Source organism: Opisthorchis viverrini (genome assembly GCF_000715545.1).
Source record: "Opisthorchis viverrini unplaced genomic scaffold opera_v5_70, whole genome shotgun sequence".
Lineage (NCBI taxonomy): Eukaryota > Metazoa > Platyhelminthes > Trematoda > Opisthorchiida > Opisthorchiidae > Opisthorchis > Opisthorchis viverrini.
In genome coordinates this window covers 1,035,706-1,055,983 of record NW_008751726.1, presented here as the reverse complement: position 1 = coordinate 1,055,983, position 20,278 = coordinate 1,035,706, and the positions used below count along the sequence as shown (strand labels likewise).

General features: G+C 41.5%; 1 protein-coding gene across 1 annotated transcript in view; it reads left to right on the top strand.

Annotated features, from left to right (window-relative positions):
- Positions 1-13,682: 13,682 nt before the first annotated feature.
- T265_04334 (hypothetical protein) overlaps positions 13,683-20,278 on the top strand; it is a gene marked incomplete at both ends in the record, with an annotated part of 7,406 nt that continues 810 nt past the window's right edge. Inside the window, one exon of the mRNA XM_009169043.1 lies at positions 13,683-13,729. Coding sequence (XP_009167307.1) covers positions 13,683-13,729 — 47 coding nt within the window. The remainder of the gene's footprint in view (positions 13,730-20,278) is intronic.

Sequence of the window (20,278 nt, the reverse complement as noted above, 5' to 3'; positions counted from 1 at the left end):
ACTGATGTCATGCTGTCGATGATGATGATGATGACCACTGGACTTAGAACATACCACAAGAAACTGAGCTTCCAACACAGCAATATATTTCTATTAAATAAAGTGAATATCGTTCGACAGGAGCTTATTATTCATGACCCATGTGAGTTGTGTATTAGACTTAATCACAGAAAATTGGGGTTGAAAAAGCTCGCTCTTGTGATTCCAAACTGAGGCGTTGTTGTAAGCAAACGACTTCCGGAGCGCATCCGCTTTCGAACTTTATTCCTCTATCCTTTCATTCTTCCGTCCTTCCTCGTCTGTTCTTGGAAGGGATTCTGCTTGCTTTTGCTCACAACCCACTATAGGCAGCTTCCTCTATTTCAAGAAATTTCGGCTGGTGTGATGGGGGACTGAGCCCTCCAAGGAGTTTAGTCTGAGAATTTTAGTTGAAACTGGAAAGTGACAGTGGGTGGGAACAGACAGCATAATATCGAATGCAGTCCTTGTATTAGCTCGATTACTGCATTTTCCTGAAAAACTCAGCTTACTGCATCTAGACACATCAAAAGTCGTAAAGTTTCACCTATTCTGACTTCAGAAAGCTAGGGTAGGTGAAAAGATTTGCACTGAATTAGATTTCTGGGTACGATTACTGTGGAGATGCCAGTCTCCTCACCAGATCGTTCGAAACAGCAACTCAGGATAAGATTGTGTAAGCCTGAACTGCTACGTGTTGGACAGAGATTGTAGTTGACGCAACGAAATGTACTCTTTATTATCTCATAACCTGTAGCGCCGTCACCGTCTTTCCGAGCCCATTTTAGACCCCATGCTATATTCGGTTCAAGCACCAGGTATCACAAACTGGCTTTTATTAACACCGCATGTGCAATCTGTCATACTTTCACCATACTGTTGTGCTTCCACACAGGTTGTGCAACTTCCGATCCACTTATCACAGAAATACGGTTTTCACTACCTTAAATCTTGCTATATTTGCCCAATTAGCGGTTCTTGTCCCATTTCTTGGTTTCCTACAAGATACTACAGCAGGCTAGATATTTAGGCTTTGTAAATTTTCCGAAAGAACTTGGAGGTGGTTTTTCCAGTGACTGTACAAGTCATTAAGAAATTCCTAGCCCCGAACTACACATCTTAAAAAACAAACCGCGGAAGGGTTTAAAAAAATTCGGTGCCTGCCATTTCAGGATAAATTCGACAACAGGATAACTAGGATGACATATGAGTCAACCCGGGATATCCTCAAACGCTGTATCGTTGACATGGTAAGCAAGTCAAGCAGGAAACATTTTGATCCCAGGCGTATTGTTGTATAAAAACTGCACTAAAAAAGGTGGATTATCGGAGTGCCCCTCCTTAGTTGACTCCCTGTGACGTGACAAAACACCTTGCTTGACAACAGGGCTACTTATAGAGTTACAGAAGACTATTCGACAGCCCACTACAGTTTTCTTGGGGCTCATAAAATAGGCTTAGTTTCCGAACATTCGTTAAACTTATACTCCACTTGAACACCAAACAGTATGCAAGTGACCAATTTTATCCGCTTGTGGACAACGTTGTTATTAGCAGACACTCAGCTGGATTTCATATAAATCATTTGTTAATGATATTCTTTAACAAGGAATGCTGCACACAGGCCTCCTCAGGCTTTAGGTGACAAGATATTCGACATATCGAATTAATCTTTCCTAAAATAACACTACTTACAACACGAAATTAATTTGAAAGAGACTGCTTCTCAACACTTTCGTGCGAGCAGAATTCCCAAGAATACTACTATCAAAAAGTGCGGAACCGGTAGTGGGGTATAGAAGAGTCTGTGTCGAGAAATAAGACTTGGAGATCTGAACGACCGTCCCAACTGGAAAATGAGGTGGTCTTTGCACAGCACATGCAGATTAAGAAAATCATTAACCAGAGTTTTATTTTAGGTCCAGCTCAGTCAGCAGCAATATACGGGGAGGTCTTTGCATGTACATTGGCCACATATAATCCAAGTCACTACAGTTCTTGAAAAAAACGCACATAGCTTGATTCACAAGCAGCTGGGTTGGTTAGGCGATGTGGAACTCATGGCATCGGAGCACATTCCACTTCAGTCCGGTATGACCAATTAGAGAATAATCTGCAGGGTGGACAAGCACCGGAATGACGATATAGGATCCAACTTTAGTCAAGTTTCGGGAACACTCTTTTTGATTTCGGAATATTGAAGGATCTGGCACTGAATAGGCGCGTCTGTAAAAGTCCATGACCATAGTCATCCTGAATTGGAAGGTTGCGTCTGGAACATAAACCACTAATTCGTAAGCGACGAAGGAATGAACACCAACGCCACTAGATTTATGGAGCTGTCCAATACACTGGCGCATCCGAATTAAACAAAACAGAGTTGCAAAACACCAGCATTCTCATGGTGTATCAGTTACGAAGCGCCGACTGGTAGGTTTTGGTGCATTCAGTTCAGTTTTAACAGACCATACTATAACCCTTCCGCGTCTTCGCCAAAGTTTTAGCCATGGTAACCAAATCTTTTATCTTGAACAGTCTCCGCAGGATTGTTTGTATGTTGGTATGAATCTAAATAGCTGTACGATACCGAAAAGTATCTGATTTGACGGATGACACGGACACATCGATCTTTAATAGGGAGCTAGTGCTCAGTGTACAATCACCATATTTAAGCAGACTGATGGCCACTGACGGACCTCTGTGCGACTGCGTTGGATCTTGTTCCTTCGGGTTTACATCCACGTTGCACGCAAACCGCGCAAACCGTTAGTTATTGAGCGCATGCGCAGGTTCCACCGAAAAGCAAATCGGTATTGGATGCCAGACAACCATATATCGAATTTCATTCACGAGTTCATGAAAACGCCAGTTTAGTGTTACATTCTTTCCGTCTGACTGCCCCGCCAACTGGCGGGTGTGGCCTCAAAATTTTAAGTCTGAGGAAAAATCCGCATTCCGTTTTCCAAGTAGTTGACCCATTTTTTTTTAACAAATCCAGGGGTATTAGTCCGAATTATTCGCGAAATCGAGATGCTGTAGTTGAGTGTCCACAATACCTTTCTATTGCTAATTCAGTAGATGAAGAGGCCGACATGCTTTCATCGTTAAATAGCACACAGTTTGAAGGGTGGAGAAATTCACCCGTTCAAGTGTGTTTTTGATTGATGGAATTACTCGGTGTTCAGTTCCACTGATGACCAAGTTTACTATCTAAAAATGTAGTTCTTTCATTTTGAGCTCATTGTTAAGCTGAGCTATGAATGGACTGGATGAGGAGGAAAGTCAATTTGCTTCCGAGCTGGACTTTGTGACCACTAAAACATCAGTCACATTTCTTTCACCCTTCCTGTTTTGTCCCAATAGTCCTTTCACCTTCACTTTTATACTGACCACAAAAAGATAAGATAAAGTTTCTTGGGCGATCCATCCGATCTACCTTCAAAATGAAATGGCGAACGAAGCCAGTATTTTCTCTGTGAAACTGAAGCAAAATGTTCCGTTTGGTTACTGGCGTTCCGTATTTGTGTCTTTGGTTTAACCGAACCCCCAAAGTATCTCCGCAGATGAAGCTGCGATAAACAGACTTTTAGAGTCTGGACCCTGAACATTTATTTATTTGTGTCTACAATAGTCTCCTTTAGAAATTAATCCTCAAAAAGCTTGGCCTGGCAACGGATGAGTTTTCATCAATCTTCTTTGACAAAGACCTTGTGCGGACAAGATCATTCTGATAGGAAGACCCTCAGTGCCATTGCTGCTCGGCCTCAGGGCGATGTCTAATGGGGTCTATATATGCGGAGGTAATTTTCTCCAAAACTCATCTGGATTATCCTCACGAACACATTTTATGAACTTTGCTTGGTATAGACATTTTCGTCTATCAGGACGAAGCGTGAAGCTTTTAGTTTGATATTTTCATTTCACTTCGCGCTTGCCTGTGGTCTGTAATCGAAAGCTCCGTCCGTTTGGAAGATGAAGTACAGGGTTCTTGGTTATTTAACTTAACTGGTCTCACACTAATCCATAACTCTACATAATCAGCAATGAGTTACGAAGTTAAACTTCTCCATGATACACCACTAGGTTCTACAATGCTAACTGATTTTGGGTTAAATGCTTTATTAAATGAACCAGACCGATGAAATTAAACTAGATGAGTGTCATCAGTGGTGAATACAGTTCAGTGGATTTTTCTGGCACTTCCGTAAACTTGATGGAAAAATCCCATAATTTACACTCCATAGAAGCGCAAATCAGCTCATGACGATGAAGTTTGGTTGGTAGCAGTAGCAGTGGCATTAGAAATAGCGATTATCTTGAAACGGATCGAATCAACTGTTCATCAGCTCTACTCTCACAGAAATTTTGATGCCGATAAAGCCTAATTCAATATAATATGGGCGTTGGAGTTCCAGCATTTGGGTTTTACCCCCAAAAGTTCGATCACCAGCCCTGCTTTCTGCACTTTCACTTAAGAGTGGCGATTACACCGTTTCAATCGCATCTACCGCAAACATGGGATCCGGTCTGTAGATGCCGCCGCCAGATAGCCCATCACGTGCTGACCAGCCGTAAGCAGAGTTGGCGAATCAACCAGGCTACGATTTACATCCGAAGCCATCATTTCCGTAAAAAAAACCTATCACCCCGCTCTCCAGGGCACAAACAAACCAATACTGTAATAAATCTTTCTTAGTCACAAGCACCCTAACTTATATCTCTCACTTTAGTGAGCACATATTTTTACTTGATTAAAGTTTAGTTTGTATACTGTCTTTGAGGAACACAAAGGAATGGTTAAGGGTTCATGGAATCTTAGAACCAATCAGTTGGGTGCAGAACATCAAAGGTCAACAAAGACAACATCGAAGCGTGCATTACAAGCGCTATGCAGGAATGGCAAAATCATGGCATCCTAATTAGATTTCAGTATGTGTATGTCGATCTATGTTGACCGCCCAAAAATATGTAAGCTCCGAAATTTCATCTGCAGATGATACATCCAGTGGACCATTATTCATCGATATCGGATAAAATGGATAGCCCATTGTATCCTTTCATGACAAGCAATATAAAGACAGTCTTTCATCTGATGATGGAGCTTCCATTGATTTGGTAGAATCCCCGCAATGAGATCCTGTACCGTGTCCGGTTCCAGGACTGGTAGATTGAGTTCTACATGTAATTGGAGAAGCAGCTGATTTCATCGTAACTACTTTCCATGCTTGCACATTGTTGTTGTTTTCGAGCTAAAAACATATCTTGAAAGTTAGAACAATTTTAGACCGGTACATCACTACCTATTTCATATATATCCTTTAGCATTGTTTCACGTTCATCACAAGTGCAAATAACCCAAACAAAGACACAAAGCCAGGGAAACAATAGGGAGATCGAATTATCCTACCTGTTCTCTCAATGTCCGCACAGGGCTGTCAGAATATTTTCCGTTCATGTTATGCTTCCTTTCATCTTACTTAGAAAGAACCACTGAAGCACATCACAGAGTTGTCAACTGGTTGTCAATTCTGACCCAGTTACCGGAGAATCAAGATTTGGTGCTGGTTTACTTCCCAGGAACCATTCCTAAAACATGTGCGTGTGGTATTGTATCATATTTCCATCTTATGATAAACAATGACCAGGTGGGCTGTATCTGTATGTTGCGATTGAAAATTAAATTGATGGAATTAAGCGCGGCTGCTTTATTGAAGTCCTCAAATAAATCATGTGAATAAACCACAAATTACACAGTCTGTGAACCTAAAGAATGTTGAAACTTAATACTGCCACAGAAACGAGGTTTTTACTTGAAATCTGACTACCCGGACGTAGTGGACACGCTGACTGACCGCAGTATAGAACCGTGTAGTTCTGAACATGTTACCGTTTCTTTGGAGATTACAAGCACCAAACCTTCCCCCTGTATTTTTCGTCGTAGATCCGACCGGTTTTAGGCACATGCGAGCAGCTGACAGGACTAGCCGCACCGGATGAGCTTAAATATTGATTTTTCATCCACAGATGATAAATTCCGCCCATAATCATGCCCAGAATTTAAAAGAAGTTCAATTTGATCAGGCGTCGTAAAATTGCCGAAAAGTGAAAATGCACGCGGCAAAATCACAGGAACATTCAATGACGCCCTCTTCCGTTATCCAGCCTGTTCGCCTCAAAACACTTAGGAAACACTTTCCAAGACTCCCATTGAGTGTACGGGTAAAGTTTTCTGAAACTCTTTTGCCCATGCTTCAAAACATCCACCAACTGGTCCCGGGCTCGAAACTTTGAACGCTTGGGGGGCTTGCATAGCCCGAAGGATATCCTTTCGTAGGGGTAAATGGTACTTCTTGGCAGCCTAGAACTCTCACTTATCTGAACAGAAGGTGGTTCTAAATGGCGTTGTTCTGTTCATATATCCCATCCTCATGTCCACGCATAGCGATAAAAAGCAATATTAAGTGTTTCAGTTTCTAAATAAAGGTCTCGATGTCCCGATAACCATTAGTTATTGCTAATTTATTAATTTTGTGGCCGTAGGAGACAGGTGATGCAGTGCAGATGCATAAGATTTAACACAGCTTTGCTCACTATTTCAGATGCATACAGAAAAATCACAAGGTAACAGGGACCCTGAATTGCGTTGAAAGTAAGAAATCCAGCACTCGTAAACTGCCTCATACTCACTGGTCCTCACCTTGAACTGAGCCTCTTGTTATCACGGGATAGCTCCCCTAAGCGGTCCTGAGATTTTCTCGCGCTCCAAAAGGGACCCTGAACTGCGATGAAAGTAAGAAGTGCAGCACTCGTAAACTGCCTCATACTCCCTGATCCTCACCTTGAACTAAGCCTCTTGTTATCACGGGATAGCTCTCCTAAGCGGTCCTGAGATTTTCTCGCGCTCATTTTCACCGTTTATTTCACTCACGCCAGCTGCTACTTCCTTGTGAATTCCGGAAGCCCCAGAAGTGCTCCCAGGGACTCGGTTCTATTGTTCGCTTTGTAAATTACAAGCTGACAGTCAATTAGGGGATTTAAACTCTAACAATTTGGATTCTCCAGGGTTCAAAAAGTCAACCAACTAATTGACTCACTGTATTTTTATGGTAGTATCAGTGTCATATTGAGAAAAATATTCCGGTATCTTTAATATTTTCTAACTGTAAAATGAGATGGTTTTTTTAGCCACTTTCTGCTAAACAAAAAGGGATGCACTTCAACTTCTGATCGTCGTACGTGTACAGCTGGTATTTCCGGTCAGTTACCTACGGCATCATACACGATTCACGTAGCTTTTACTGAAGGAAAGTACAATCATTCGACCAAAATTCGCTTGTACATCAGCTCACTTGCAAATCGCACAGATTTTGATACGCTATCGGTCTTCCATAGTTTGGTAGCTCAAGGGAGGCCAAATTCGCTAATTAGTTTCCAACAGCACACTGACATCTTTCGGCAATTAAATTCATTATCAAATCAATTTGTTTTTCACGAGAGACTCAACTGAATCCATCGTTTATGATGTTCTTCAACTAAATGTACTATATAAAAGCCGACTCACGTTTTAGCTGCAACGATATTCGAGATGTCGCAGTATATCTTCATAAAAGAAACTACTCACAAGACTGTCGAAGATTTTCCACCAACCTTGTGAATGGTTTCCTTTATGAAGATACACTGACAGCATCTTCGACATTGATACAATGTTTGCAAACCAGTTGCTAGATTATGCCCAACCATCAGTAATCGATCTAGTAGGTTATATGCTTTTTTGGCTGACAGTCAATACTATAAACAAGCGCTGACTATCTGAGTGACCAAATGCTAAACGTTAAAATTTTCTGCATTCACCTCCTCTGCTTGAGGTTTTCAGCATTCACCTCCTCTGCTTGAGGTCGCTGATGCTTGTGAGGCAAAACATTACTGTTCGGATTGTTTCACAAAATTTGGGATGACCGTTGGCCACAGAAAAGTTAGGAGCAGCGTACTTTTAGGAGGAGTTATGCATCGTGACCTCGCTCAAAGATAAGCATCTTCTATGGTTGAAGCGCACCAGGTGTTCGACTGTTTAAGTCTACGACTGTGAGACATTCTGGTTAGTCTCATTGGCGGAGAAAAACAACTATTTGATTTATCGACAAACGTGACCTGTTTCACGCAACCTGTGGATGAGAGGACAACACAAAAATTACATAAGAAAGGATTTGGATTTGCTAAAGACTGGTACTGGAACTGAGATTGTGAATCCCTTACTTACTATCACACAATACACACAAGTTTCCACACAACATAACACGCAGAAACAGTTCACTTGAATTGTGTGTAACAGGGAAACTGCGTGTACCTAGGACACACAGATGGCATTTTCTATTGACCAAGGTACAGCTGCTAGTGACAGCTTATTCCAATAACCGAACTACTCGAACAAGACTGCAGCTAACCCTCCGGTGTTCGAAACAAAGAAGCGGAAAAAATCTGGGTACTGATAATGCCTGGAGAAATGTTTTGGACAGGCGAGTAGATACTTGCTTTCAACCGCATGGCTTATTAAGACATGTTAGGCAGTTAGCCAAATACACCCAGTTGCACAGCAAATTGGTTTCCACGGGAGACGCACGTGTATTGCGATATTGGCGTATAGTACCAACTGAAGCATGAGGCAGCACAATCAATTTAAGAAAATCACAAATGCTAGATTCAACTCAGATTCAGAAAGTTCTCCTGAGAAAACCTAATTTGCAAGCAATGAGTCTAATTCGCTAATTTCATGCAATTTCTTTTCAAGGAGAAAACAAGATTGAGAAAAACTCTGGGAGTGTGCCTACTTGCTGAGTCTCAAGAGGGACGAAATTGCTCGTGGTCTATCGAAGAGTTTTCAGTAGCCTTATGCGTAGGGTGTTTGTTCGTAGGTTTGACAGTCATTCTCAAATGTGAATCTGGAATGAATATGAGGAACAAGCAGTACCGGAGGCCTTTAAATTTTTCAACCTACTTCCATAGAACAGTGAATATGTAACTTGTAGCGCGCACATAACACAACTGAAATAAACCAGACGGTACAGGATGAGGTAAGATCGAAGACATTCAAGCGAATGTAGAGGTATTTGGTAAAATAGAGGAGGAACTACAGCGGTCAGATCATATCTTCGAACCCAAGGATCATTAGCCTGATAAAGACAGAGAGAGTGAGAGAGAATGAAGACTGGAAAGAACAAAGGAGACAATAACCAGTCCATTCGCTGGCTCTACCAAGATGCGGCTATCTCTAAGTGAATGCGAAAATCCGATTTTGAGTCCCCAACGGCTGTTATATTTGTCGAGAGAATTCATAGTTCTCTTGATGACATATGCAGTTTATATCCCCCAACAGACCGTTCGGGCCTAATGCGTTACTTCGAGAGATATTCGGATGGCGCACAGGGACTCGCGTTTCTGGTCTAGTACATCAAATTTTTCTACATCTATCCTCAAATGTAGAAACAAAGTGGGGTGTTCAAAATAAGTGCTAAATCTTCTGCAAATAAAACGGATAGTCTCTTTGTGTTCTATCACGTCTGCAACAAGCAATATATTTCTTTACCCCGACTTGGATTGAGATGACTTATTTCCAACAGAGCTCAACTAATAAAACAAGTTTACAAAACCGGTTTCGATCGGGATCAACGTATCACTACAGGGTAATTGTGAGGCTGAAAGTCAACTACTAACAGGCTAGTACTCACGGGTAATTATTTTTACGGATCATTTCCCAGACAAGTGCTAAACAGCTGTTCAATGTTTACTTCATCTGACTAGGGTCAGATTGTACTCGAATAATGTAACAACGAAACGCATTTGGACCAGGCAGCTTTTATTGCACGTGCCCGTGTACAGATATGAACAAAAATTGACTTCAGTGACATTATCCTCAAGTCAAGCGGAATATAAGCTAACTTGACATTTCGTTCTATCGCGTAAGAGATTTTTTGACCGAGCACACATCTGGATAATAGTCTTTATTTTACACCTCATAAATTGCACTGTATATTTCCTTGTGTTTCACCAAAAGCGTTAAAAGTGAGATGGTGCACAGTGGCTCTCCTGAGACTAACCACAACAAGCAGGGAGACGGATCACTTATTTACTCGTATATTTCGCACTAACAGGAAATAAACTATACAATACTAGACCAAATATGTTTGAAAATCAGTGTGCTTCGCTAAGTTCGTGCAATCTGTGTTCAAGTTGAACATAAGGTCGACGGAAACTCGAGGACTACGCCTACCTGATGAGCCCAAGAAGGGCAAAATCGGTCGTGGCCTGTCGAATAATCTTCAGCTAACTTATGTGCGATGGACTACGCCTACGAGCCCAAGAAGGGCAAAATCGGTCGTGGCCTGTCGAATAATCTTCAGCTAACTTATGTGCGATGAATCACGTTTAAAATATGCCATATTAGAACCAATAAGTTTTCTTAAACATCTGGTTCCCCATAAACTGCCTTGGAGTTCATTCCCCATTAGATAGCTCGAATGTTGCTAACCAAACCTTTCCACAACTGAATTTTTGAGATCACCTTTGTTCTCTACAGCACTTGCGACAATGGATCAAGTCGCTTGCCAAAAAAAATCGATGTTGTGACCTTACATCTTAGATTGTATTGATTTTTGATCCTGAAACCCCTGATTAGAAGATAACTTCGATAAAAGATATCCCTCTAGTGCACGAGCACAACGGAACCGGCTAAGCCTTTCTAATTCTGTTCTATTTTACGGTCTTCTTTTCAGTTCCAATATGGACGATAAATGGCTTAAAACAAGAACATTTCCAGAATAAATCCGCATAAACGCCATCCAAACACTCGCTGTCAGTCAACAACCAAAGATAAAAAGCACTCAGTGCCTACTATGTGGTTTAGTTGTGAAAACTTTACTCCACTGTCTTGACCAATAAGATCTATAATCTTATCAAGTACTGTTTCAGTAAAATATAATTGAAATGGCTAGTGACTTGTGAACTGTAACAGGACACTATCCATACAGGCACTAGAATTGTATCAGTTGTGTACAATACTCTCTGCTCAGGATACTAGTTGAGTCTTAAATGAGAATCGGTCGAGTGACCACACGATCATGCAAATATCATCGATCATACCTGTCAACATGCACATCTGATTATTTGGTGTATTGTGCCACCGGGTTGGTGAGTATTAGATAAACTCATATTCCTTGTCTGACCTTAATGTTCTTAGAATATCAACAACTACACTTTCAAAACGATATTCCGTGCTCCTTAACACCGGAACAACTGACTAGCGGAATGCCTTTCTTCATTTCCGGAGGTCTTCCTATTAACATTTGCGATTGTTTGAATCAGTTATTGTGTGTATGAAGTGAAACCGTTGTTTTATAGCTACTGATCTAAGGTAAAAGTTGACGAAAGCTTTCGCTTGGTTTTGTTCTACTCACGAACTGCGCTCTAAAGTTAGCCACAGTAGCAACAACAAAAACACGGACAATTATCAAGGGCCACGAGAAAGCACTCAGCAACCTACAGAAGATGGAAAGTCTTGTCAGACAAAAGGCAGTTATTCCGGACAAGCCGAACTATATCGAGAATACCACACAACTACCAACCGACAAGACCTGATATCGTCCTATCGAGCGCTACACGAGTTCAAAGCTAGTCAATCACAACGCTACGAAAACAACAAACCACGAACGAGCTTAAAGGATGGACGATGGAAGCGGGTGACACCCACACTGAATAACTCTAGAGATAACTGAAGTTTCACAATGATGTAGTCCTTCATCGACCAACCGTCCATCTACCGGGTGAATTAGATTTGACCGTAGAGCCAACAGCTATGGACGATCATTTAGCAAACTACAGGATATTGAGTTTGAAGACGAAAAAGTCATGTTGCCATTCTATTTTACTGCTATCTTCACGTTGATTGATTACAAACTTGCCAAAGAGGACCCAATGGAACCCCCTCAAAATCAACACAACACAACAGGAACCCTAAAGCCAGAAAGCATTGGCATGCTTTTGGAAGTTTTCTTGGTCACATATTTCAGCTTCGGCAGGCAAGTATATCAACAAATAAAAGGAACAAGCGTGGGAGTATTATTCTCAGGAGCAGTAGAAACCACAACGTGCACTGCATTGCCTCAGATCCAATCCGATGTATGGGTGATAAATTTTATATCGTCAGACGAAATTAAGCAGAACCCACAGACAAGAACTGCTCAACAACACACCTAAGAGTATCAAATTTACGACTGACCTGGAGAAAGACAACAACCCACCATTCTTGGACGTGGTAATTTGGAGAGCTACTGACGGAACACTTTGATCCTGCATATTTCGGAAAGAACCATAAACAAATCAAATACCAAACTACCACACTTGTGCTGAAAGTCTAGTCGAAACAGCAGACAGTACAACACGACGGAACTGCGAAGAAAAGTGTAAATCATAATTATCGGGGATTAAAAACGATGGAATCCCAAGAAAAATTTTTTGGCCGAAGTACGACAACAGCAACAAAACAATCACGATGACAAAAACAACAGCAACAACGGCCAAATGAATGGCGCCTCACACGTCAAGAATGTATTTCAAACAAGAATACTTAATCTGCGTGAAATCTCAACGCTTAACAAGCCCGGTACCATGTGTGGCTTCAATTCACAATCAAAGGTTGAAGTCAAAAAAGGCAGCAAACCATTATTAGGTCAGATAAAGCGAATTGAATGCAACAAACAATGCAATGGACAGGCTGGAAGAAAACTGTCTAAAGGGATCAACTAAAAAAAGGCAACCGCAAGAAGGTATAATCCACTTCATTTATCTACGTTTAAGAAGCTCAGGAGGTCACCATATCGGTACAGAAGAAGGAAATGCTCCGGCGCAGGAAGATTTCTAGAAGCATAGTGCTGCGCGACATACTGAATCCGATCTTTTCACCTTTAAGAGCAAGAAGTCGCAAACAGGGCCAGACATCTGACAAACGTATCACAAGACAATAGCAATCGCGGGACTATTTTGGCACGGTTCACAGGATGCAGATGAGAATTTAAGGCCCAATGTCACTTGGACGTCGGCCACTCACAACAAGCGTTAGAAATTTAATCGATAGGGATAATCACATGGGCAGTGGAGCATAATCAAGGGTAATCTTCTCCAGCAAGATGTACTTTAACTCACATACACCATTGCTGAAACCACAACCATCAACGTACAGTTCCTTCCGTCTCACAACAAAAATGTCGAGCTCAGAGAAAGCCTCGACCATAATTTAGGCACAAAGACTAAATAAGACGAAACAGGAAGTCTTTGAAGCCATCCGGAAGATTAATCGTTTTATCTACACAGTTCCCCCTAAAAACCATGTTCTCTTAGTAAAATACGAAAGACCCAGTGACAAAAAACTCCTAGCAGCATCCGCATCTTGCTTCAAAAGACACACACCTGCTTTGATGTTGCAGAACAAACTTTCCAACAAATATATAAAATTGTCTTCAGTTAGGTGGAGAAATAGCGCCACATTATTAGAAAATTCTCTTGCGCAAACATCCTGACCACCAAAGTTGACCCCTCCGACAAGCTAACGCATTAAATCGCCACAGTTGATTTCGAGAAGTTATCTCCAGAAGGAAACCACATCCTATGGTCAAAAAATGGACATTATAATTTCCTCCACTAACATTACGTTTTTCTTCAAAAGGTAACCAGAATAGGTCTATTTTTTCCTAAAGTAATTCAAGGAATAAAGCCATATAGACTTTAGGTCCCATAGGAAGCTGATTCCAATTTAGAACGGTACTGAAGTTTTGATCGACAAAACAGTAAGGTCACTCATATTTGTGCCCTCGCGACGCAACGACTGAGTCTGACTGGAACTTTCCGCCCCCCAGGGACTTGTCACAGTTCGACTGAGGTCACTCGTTTCATATGGCTTTCCCCCACCTGCGCTCAACATAAGCCAATTAGTTTTTCAACATAAGCTACATGTTAGAGATAGTTACTGAATTGGTGATCAGTTTTGATTAAGTCTGCACCACACCGCTCTCAAAATGATATGTTGTGTGCTAATGGTGTATGGGACCTCCTCTAGTATTTGCCACCAACGGATAACCTGTCCTCAGAATTTTCCATCGGCTCATCCACTGTATGTATTGTTCCTTTTCAAACACACTTGACACCCTGCTCTACATATTTAGGGTAGTCTTATGTACATACCTGTATGCAAAACAATCTCACAGTTAACTATCTTGTGGAGGGACGGTGGTCCTAGCAAGTATGAATCAACGTGTAAAATTTCCCATACTCGCTGCCTATAGGTAAACGGGAGGAGTTGGTTGTCCAGTGTCCTGATGAGGGAAACAAGTGTGGTGTTTTCGCCAATTTCGACCAAGTGATGTTTTATCTCACAGGAATGGATGCCAAAACCATTACCAGACTCTCTAAAATAAGTCAAGTCAGCGTGAATTCCTTTTTATTGTCCTGCATTAATTATGCAGCTGGGTAACCGAGGGCCACAATTGTCCAAAGCGCAATTTCCTAATCAATGAATACCACCCTCTTGATCACATAAAAGTGAACTGCTTGATGAAACCTGTGTACCGCGTAAAATATAAACAGTCTATGGGCTATCCAAAAGCAGACTCGAGAGCACCTGATGAATTCTGTTACGCATTCCATATGCTTGCTATATGGTTACTCACAGCTTTTAACAGCTTTCGTCCGCATATTTTTGCAGCAAGTTTGCGGTATAACCCAGTATTTCGCATCAACCCAGTGACCCGTGCTAGTTCCAAAGACAGATAGCAATAAAAATGCTCTGGTCGTATTTCGGTGCTTTAATGAGCGCGTGTCTGATGAACCAGTGCCGAAAATTCTTATGGTGTACGTGGACAACGCTGTGCTACTTGACAGATCTGTAGAGGACTACTTCTAAAACTTGTTCCCCCTGTTAGGAAGGATAGTAGGTTATTATCTAAAACATAAGTCGAAAAAAATAACTTGTTTCTACTCGTAGTAAGTTTTATGGTAAGGTGCAATTGGGAGAAGTAATCACTACCGACACGTATAGAGTGAAGCCAGTGACTTGCCAGAATAACACAGTCCATCTGAGCTGAAGAGTTTCTTGAATCTTCCTTGGTACATTTTTCGACTTTTATGCAAAGTACTTCCGAACCATACCTAGAACTGTTCAACGCAGAATCAGGATGTGTACGTGCCCCAAACTTTCAGACGACTTATATCCTTGTATTAAATGAGGAAATTGTTATATAGAACTATTGCGATGCACCAACATTGCGAACGAATACACTAATCGATAAAATGGAGATTTGCTTTGTTCAAACGACTTTGATAGACTGCACTCAACAACAATGGCCTTGGAGGTGCATCTCTGATTGGAAGCACTACACAGTCCGAATTACTCGTGCTGCCAACAACGCACACGTATTTTAATTGTTGCATAAATCAATGAATGTTCAACTAGATCGTTAAGTGTCATTCCTTACAGTAATAGTGCCGGTGTCCAAATGGACATGACTAGGAGTTTGCAAACTAGCTAACAACGGAGAGCTTTGACAGGAAGATTTCCACAATTATTAACTATTTCAACGATCAGAAATAACTTTCAACTGACCACACAGGAGAAATTGGATCATGACAGTTATGTCTCGTAGACCCGGAAAAGTCGATGAAAAAAGTTCGTCCAAAAACTACCACTCCACACAATCTGATTAGAAGAAAGCTCAAGCATAGAAAACAGCAGAAAAGAATTTCAAACTAATATACTTGAAACTCAAATTAGGAATTCCTTGGCTGAATTCTTATAAATTCACAGTAACAGCAAAACTGCTCTAGATTAAAATATAACCTAATTTCTCCAGCCAAATACAAACCCTCGAACAGATTAAACAAAAACCGGCAGTTAAGGTACGCTTGTCCGTATGCGATTGGGGACGGACGAATAATCCAAACCTATATGAAATTGACCACTTGTTCTGAGACACAAAGAACTTCTTCAAATCGCACCCTGTCAAATTTGCCGAAACTCTCAATTTCGGAAGTGACACCTAACTGAATGATCTGAAACTCCTCATTTCTTCACACTACCGACAGATTCCTACTGCAACCGATGCAAGTAAAGTAACCATTCTTTTTGTACTGGCAACGTGCCGCTTTTGGTTACATAAAGAGGTGACTTGCCGCGACCATATAACTCAAACGAATCAACCTACGTCCTAATATCAACAGCGGGAAAGCAACTGGCTCATATAATTTTTCTAGAGCCGTCAACAGTACGTCGTCTTGGCTGTTGCAGGATTCCCACTCTGTACACCTGATAACTGTTTCAGCAGGTTCAAACAACTAACATGTTAACGCTCAAGCAATAGCTTGAGCTTTCGAGATATCCATACAAGACTGCAATGGAATACTATTCGTCCCTCACTTTTTCTGCATAAAAATTAACCCAGACAGAAACGCCACAGCTACGTCGACCTATTCGATGTGATCCGCGACAAGTTTCCTTATCGATCACGCCTTTCGACGTTTAAGCTTTCTTCCCATATGTCACTTAGAAGGCAATAATGGGCTTCTCCACTTTGCTCAAGAGTCATTCATAAACTCATTTCAAGATATGTCATCAATGAGAGCTGGTCGGCCAACGAGTTTCACCTGCCTAAGCGTTACAAATCCGTTCCGAATTTCATTGGGACGTATCCAGCGCGAAACTCAACTCCAGGCGACAGATTCTCAATGTTAATCTTCCCATTTGTTACAACAAACTGTGAGCATCATAAATTTCCTGTGCAAATATGTAAGTTATTAAACTCCGAATTTCTGAGAGGCGCTATACAGCTGTTTCGTCCTTGCTGGAAATTATCAGAATGGAACAACTCATCAGTCAGTAGAACTATCGGATTACGATTAATTGGCACAAGCACATGAGAAGTCGTCAATCAACTTTTGACTGTGAATCATGTGATTGTTAGATGAGTCGCACCGTATCCTGTCTAAGCACCGAATGAGCACACTACTAATCAGTCGCCCATGGCCGATCGGCATAGTTTTCAACTGCCAGCCGCCGGATATCGGTGGTCCAATTTTGTCCTACAAATTCGTGGAAGGTGTCTTGCTGGGTGCTCCCGAAACGAGCCAAATATCTCCACAATGTTTCTTTGTTATTCGGTGTTGAGTTCGTTCGTTCGCAGAATGGAATCTCTATCAAAACACAGTGAAAATATTTAAGTGGCCAAATACAATCCACAAAATAAATGTTCTCAGTGTCCACATCCATTGACGGTCCCATTATGACAAACAAACACCAACAACACGTTGGAGCGGCCGCTACAATAAGTAGTTTGGCACGCAGAACACGTCTTCTTAATTATTATCATCAGGAATCCGATTCCGTCAAATGTAATTTACGAAATCTTGCAGCGTAGCTGGGCGAATACACTACAACACGACGGCTTTTTACTGCATACAGTTGTTATGGACCCAAAACACGTTCATGAAGTCTACAGCAGTCTTGTTTTCTCCATGAGAAAAATTTTGTCAACCAACTTTGTTTTGTCCGCAGGTGGAAGGAATGTGGCAGATCAAAACAGAAGAAGTCCCGGTTTCTTATCTTCGTTTGGTTACACACGCACAGCTGTTTATTTTTCCCAGACAATCGCGAGTTGCTCTCGCTCAGACCCGTATGAAGATTTGCCTCTCAGGGAAAATGAATTTGGCTACGCAGTTCTAACAGTATCGCAATGACGGGACGCAACCCTGCACCCATATCTAACGTGGTTGCCTGAATCGGCGTGACTCATCCACATAACTTGCTGATGTCTCGTCGCTGACTAGCGTTTTGCTTGCAAGACCAATGTGCATTCTAAGGCGGTCACCTGGGAAGATCAGAATATGAAGCAATATTCGGAGGCACTGTTGTTAGGCCTTTGGGTTAAGGGTTTCCTAAAGCAGTACCACAGCTAAGGGAAAGGTGTGACATTATTGACTGTTCCTACAGATGTGTGGTTCATGGAGTTTAGACCTGGCAACAATGTCCACTTCCACATTAATGACTAAGCCTTTGGCGAGATTAAGACTTATTTGTTTGCGGTGGCGTGTAATCTTCGTAAACCGATCACGAGGTCACGCCGTGTGTTACGTACATGAAGTGTTCTTTTAGAATTGTCCAAATAAAACCGAGTGAAAAGTTGAACAAATTTACTGCACTTACCTGCAAAGGTCTCTTCAAAACTAATTTCAGCCAAAAGGGACAACGCAGCCGGTCCATTGTTATATCTCAAGAAATGCTAATGCCATCCGGTTATGCTTTCCAGAACGAAAGACGTCAATTTGAAGTCTAGACTACCAAAAGTCTGAATATTGCCTAGAGAGGATGTCACACTGGGGCGGTTACGCCCATTCGAATTTTGGAACACAGAATCCTTGGAAATAAACAGCTGAATGTTCAAGATGAACTTTGTCTAATCAATCGACGAAGGCTTCCAGACTGACCTCGGTAAAAATTTGGACATGAACGTTTTTATGAAGTTGAGGAGAATATTGAGGAAATAAGCTGATTTGCAAATTAAAATGTTGTCGATGGGAAAACCAAATGAATCCAAGCTGAAGCTGCCGTCTATGATGTTCTTCAAATGAATTTGTTGTACACTTTCATGCTCCAGTTGGTACCATATTCTAGATATCATGTTGTAATTCAATGTGGATTATGCTACTCATTCATTTGAGTCTGCAGTTTGCAACTTAGTCTGTTTTTTTTCAATTACGCACAATAGGGTGTTTTGAATAGAACAAAATGTAGGTTGGTAAATCAGAGATCACCCCTACCAGATAGACCGTCTCCCAAGTCTGGAGACCAATTACGTATACAGATATATATATATGTATATATATATCGTATACTAGGAAACGAGAGCTATTTTTGAGCAGCAGTCTTGTATGTAACATTGGTAGGTCATTCCGTTTATTTTCACTAGTCTCGTCAACCGCTGATAGTAAGTAAAGGAGGGCGATGACCTTTTCCGATTTCCACCAGGAAAATACATTTCAAAACAACCTGCATTCAGTGAGTGCTGCGAAGTTGAAGGACGTTATTCTAGAATTATGGCATTCAGTGCGCGGTTGATGGTTATCTCCTGAAGGCAGTTCTCATATTAGGTTTCCCATCCACGTCAACCGACAACATTTGACAAATTGGTAAATGGCCTATACGAGATAGTGGTGTTTGTGAAGATGCTAATGGGCAGGTGACTGAAGAACTGCCCAAATTCACCACAGCTGTAGTTGAATTTGAATGCTTGATTGGACTCCGACTCACACGTACAGTCAAGAGTACAGCAGATCTGCGGCTCAACCGTAGTCGATCTATTGACAACCACAGTTTGTGGGGAAGCTAAGGTGATTTTGCGTGCAATACTTTGACACCGATGTCAGCCCAAGGGAAAAATATGCCCATTTAAAATGCATACATCTGTTGCAAACCATTATTTATCTTAACACATTGACGCAATAAATGGAATCAGCATCACTTACGTGATTGGCACTAAGATATCAACGTCAAATTCCGACCCTAAGTGTTCCATTATCCTGTCTCACTGATAATAACGTGGGACGTTGATTAGAACGCCTTGGAGTTGTAAACTGGGAAACAGGTGGTACTCCATCATACTTGAGATGACAGATTGGTAATTTTATAAATATATATATATATATAGGCACGTAACGGTAGTCTCTTCAGCGACCACTTGTGTGAAACGGCCTAAGTGTCCTCAGCTGGGGCAAATGGTCTCTCTTGGGGGAGAATACGTTCAATGAGCAATGAAGGCAAACTATGATTGATATACCTCAAAACTCGATAATAATACGAATAAATATTGAAGTCACAACACTATGAGTTTTTTTATAACATTGAGAACATAAACACCAGAGTTATCATCCACAAACACTAATTCATACATGGTCGTTGGCTTGTTCGTTGAGCTGGGCAATTTGGTTGCAAACGTTTCATCACCAATCGAGGTGACATCAGTGCGTAGTTGTGCGTAGCGGTGGGTTGGTGGTTGTGCGTTCAGTAGTGTTACGTGTGTGTTGATATACGTGCTGGTAGCCGGGAATGACCTTTGACCGCGCTTAGTTATTCTGTCGGACGGTTCCATTGGTTGTTCTTTTACCCCGTGTCCTCATTCGCCGATGCCCACGTGACCTTGGAATTTGGCATCCCTCGCCGTCGTAGTCTGGT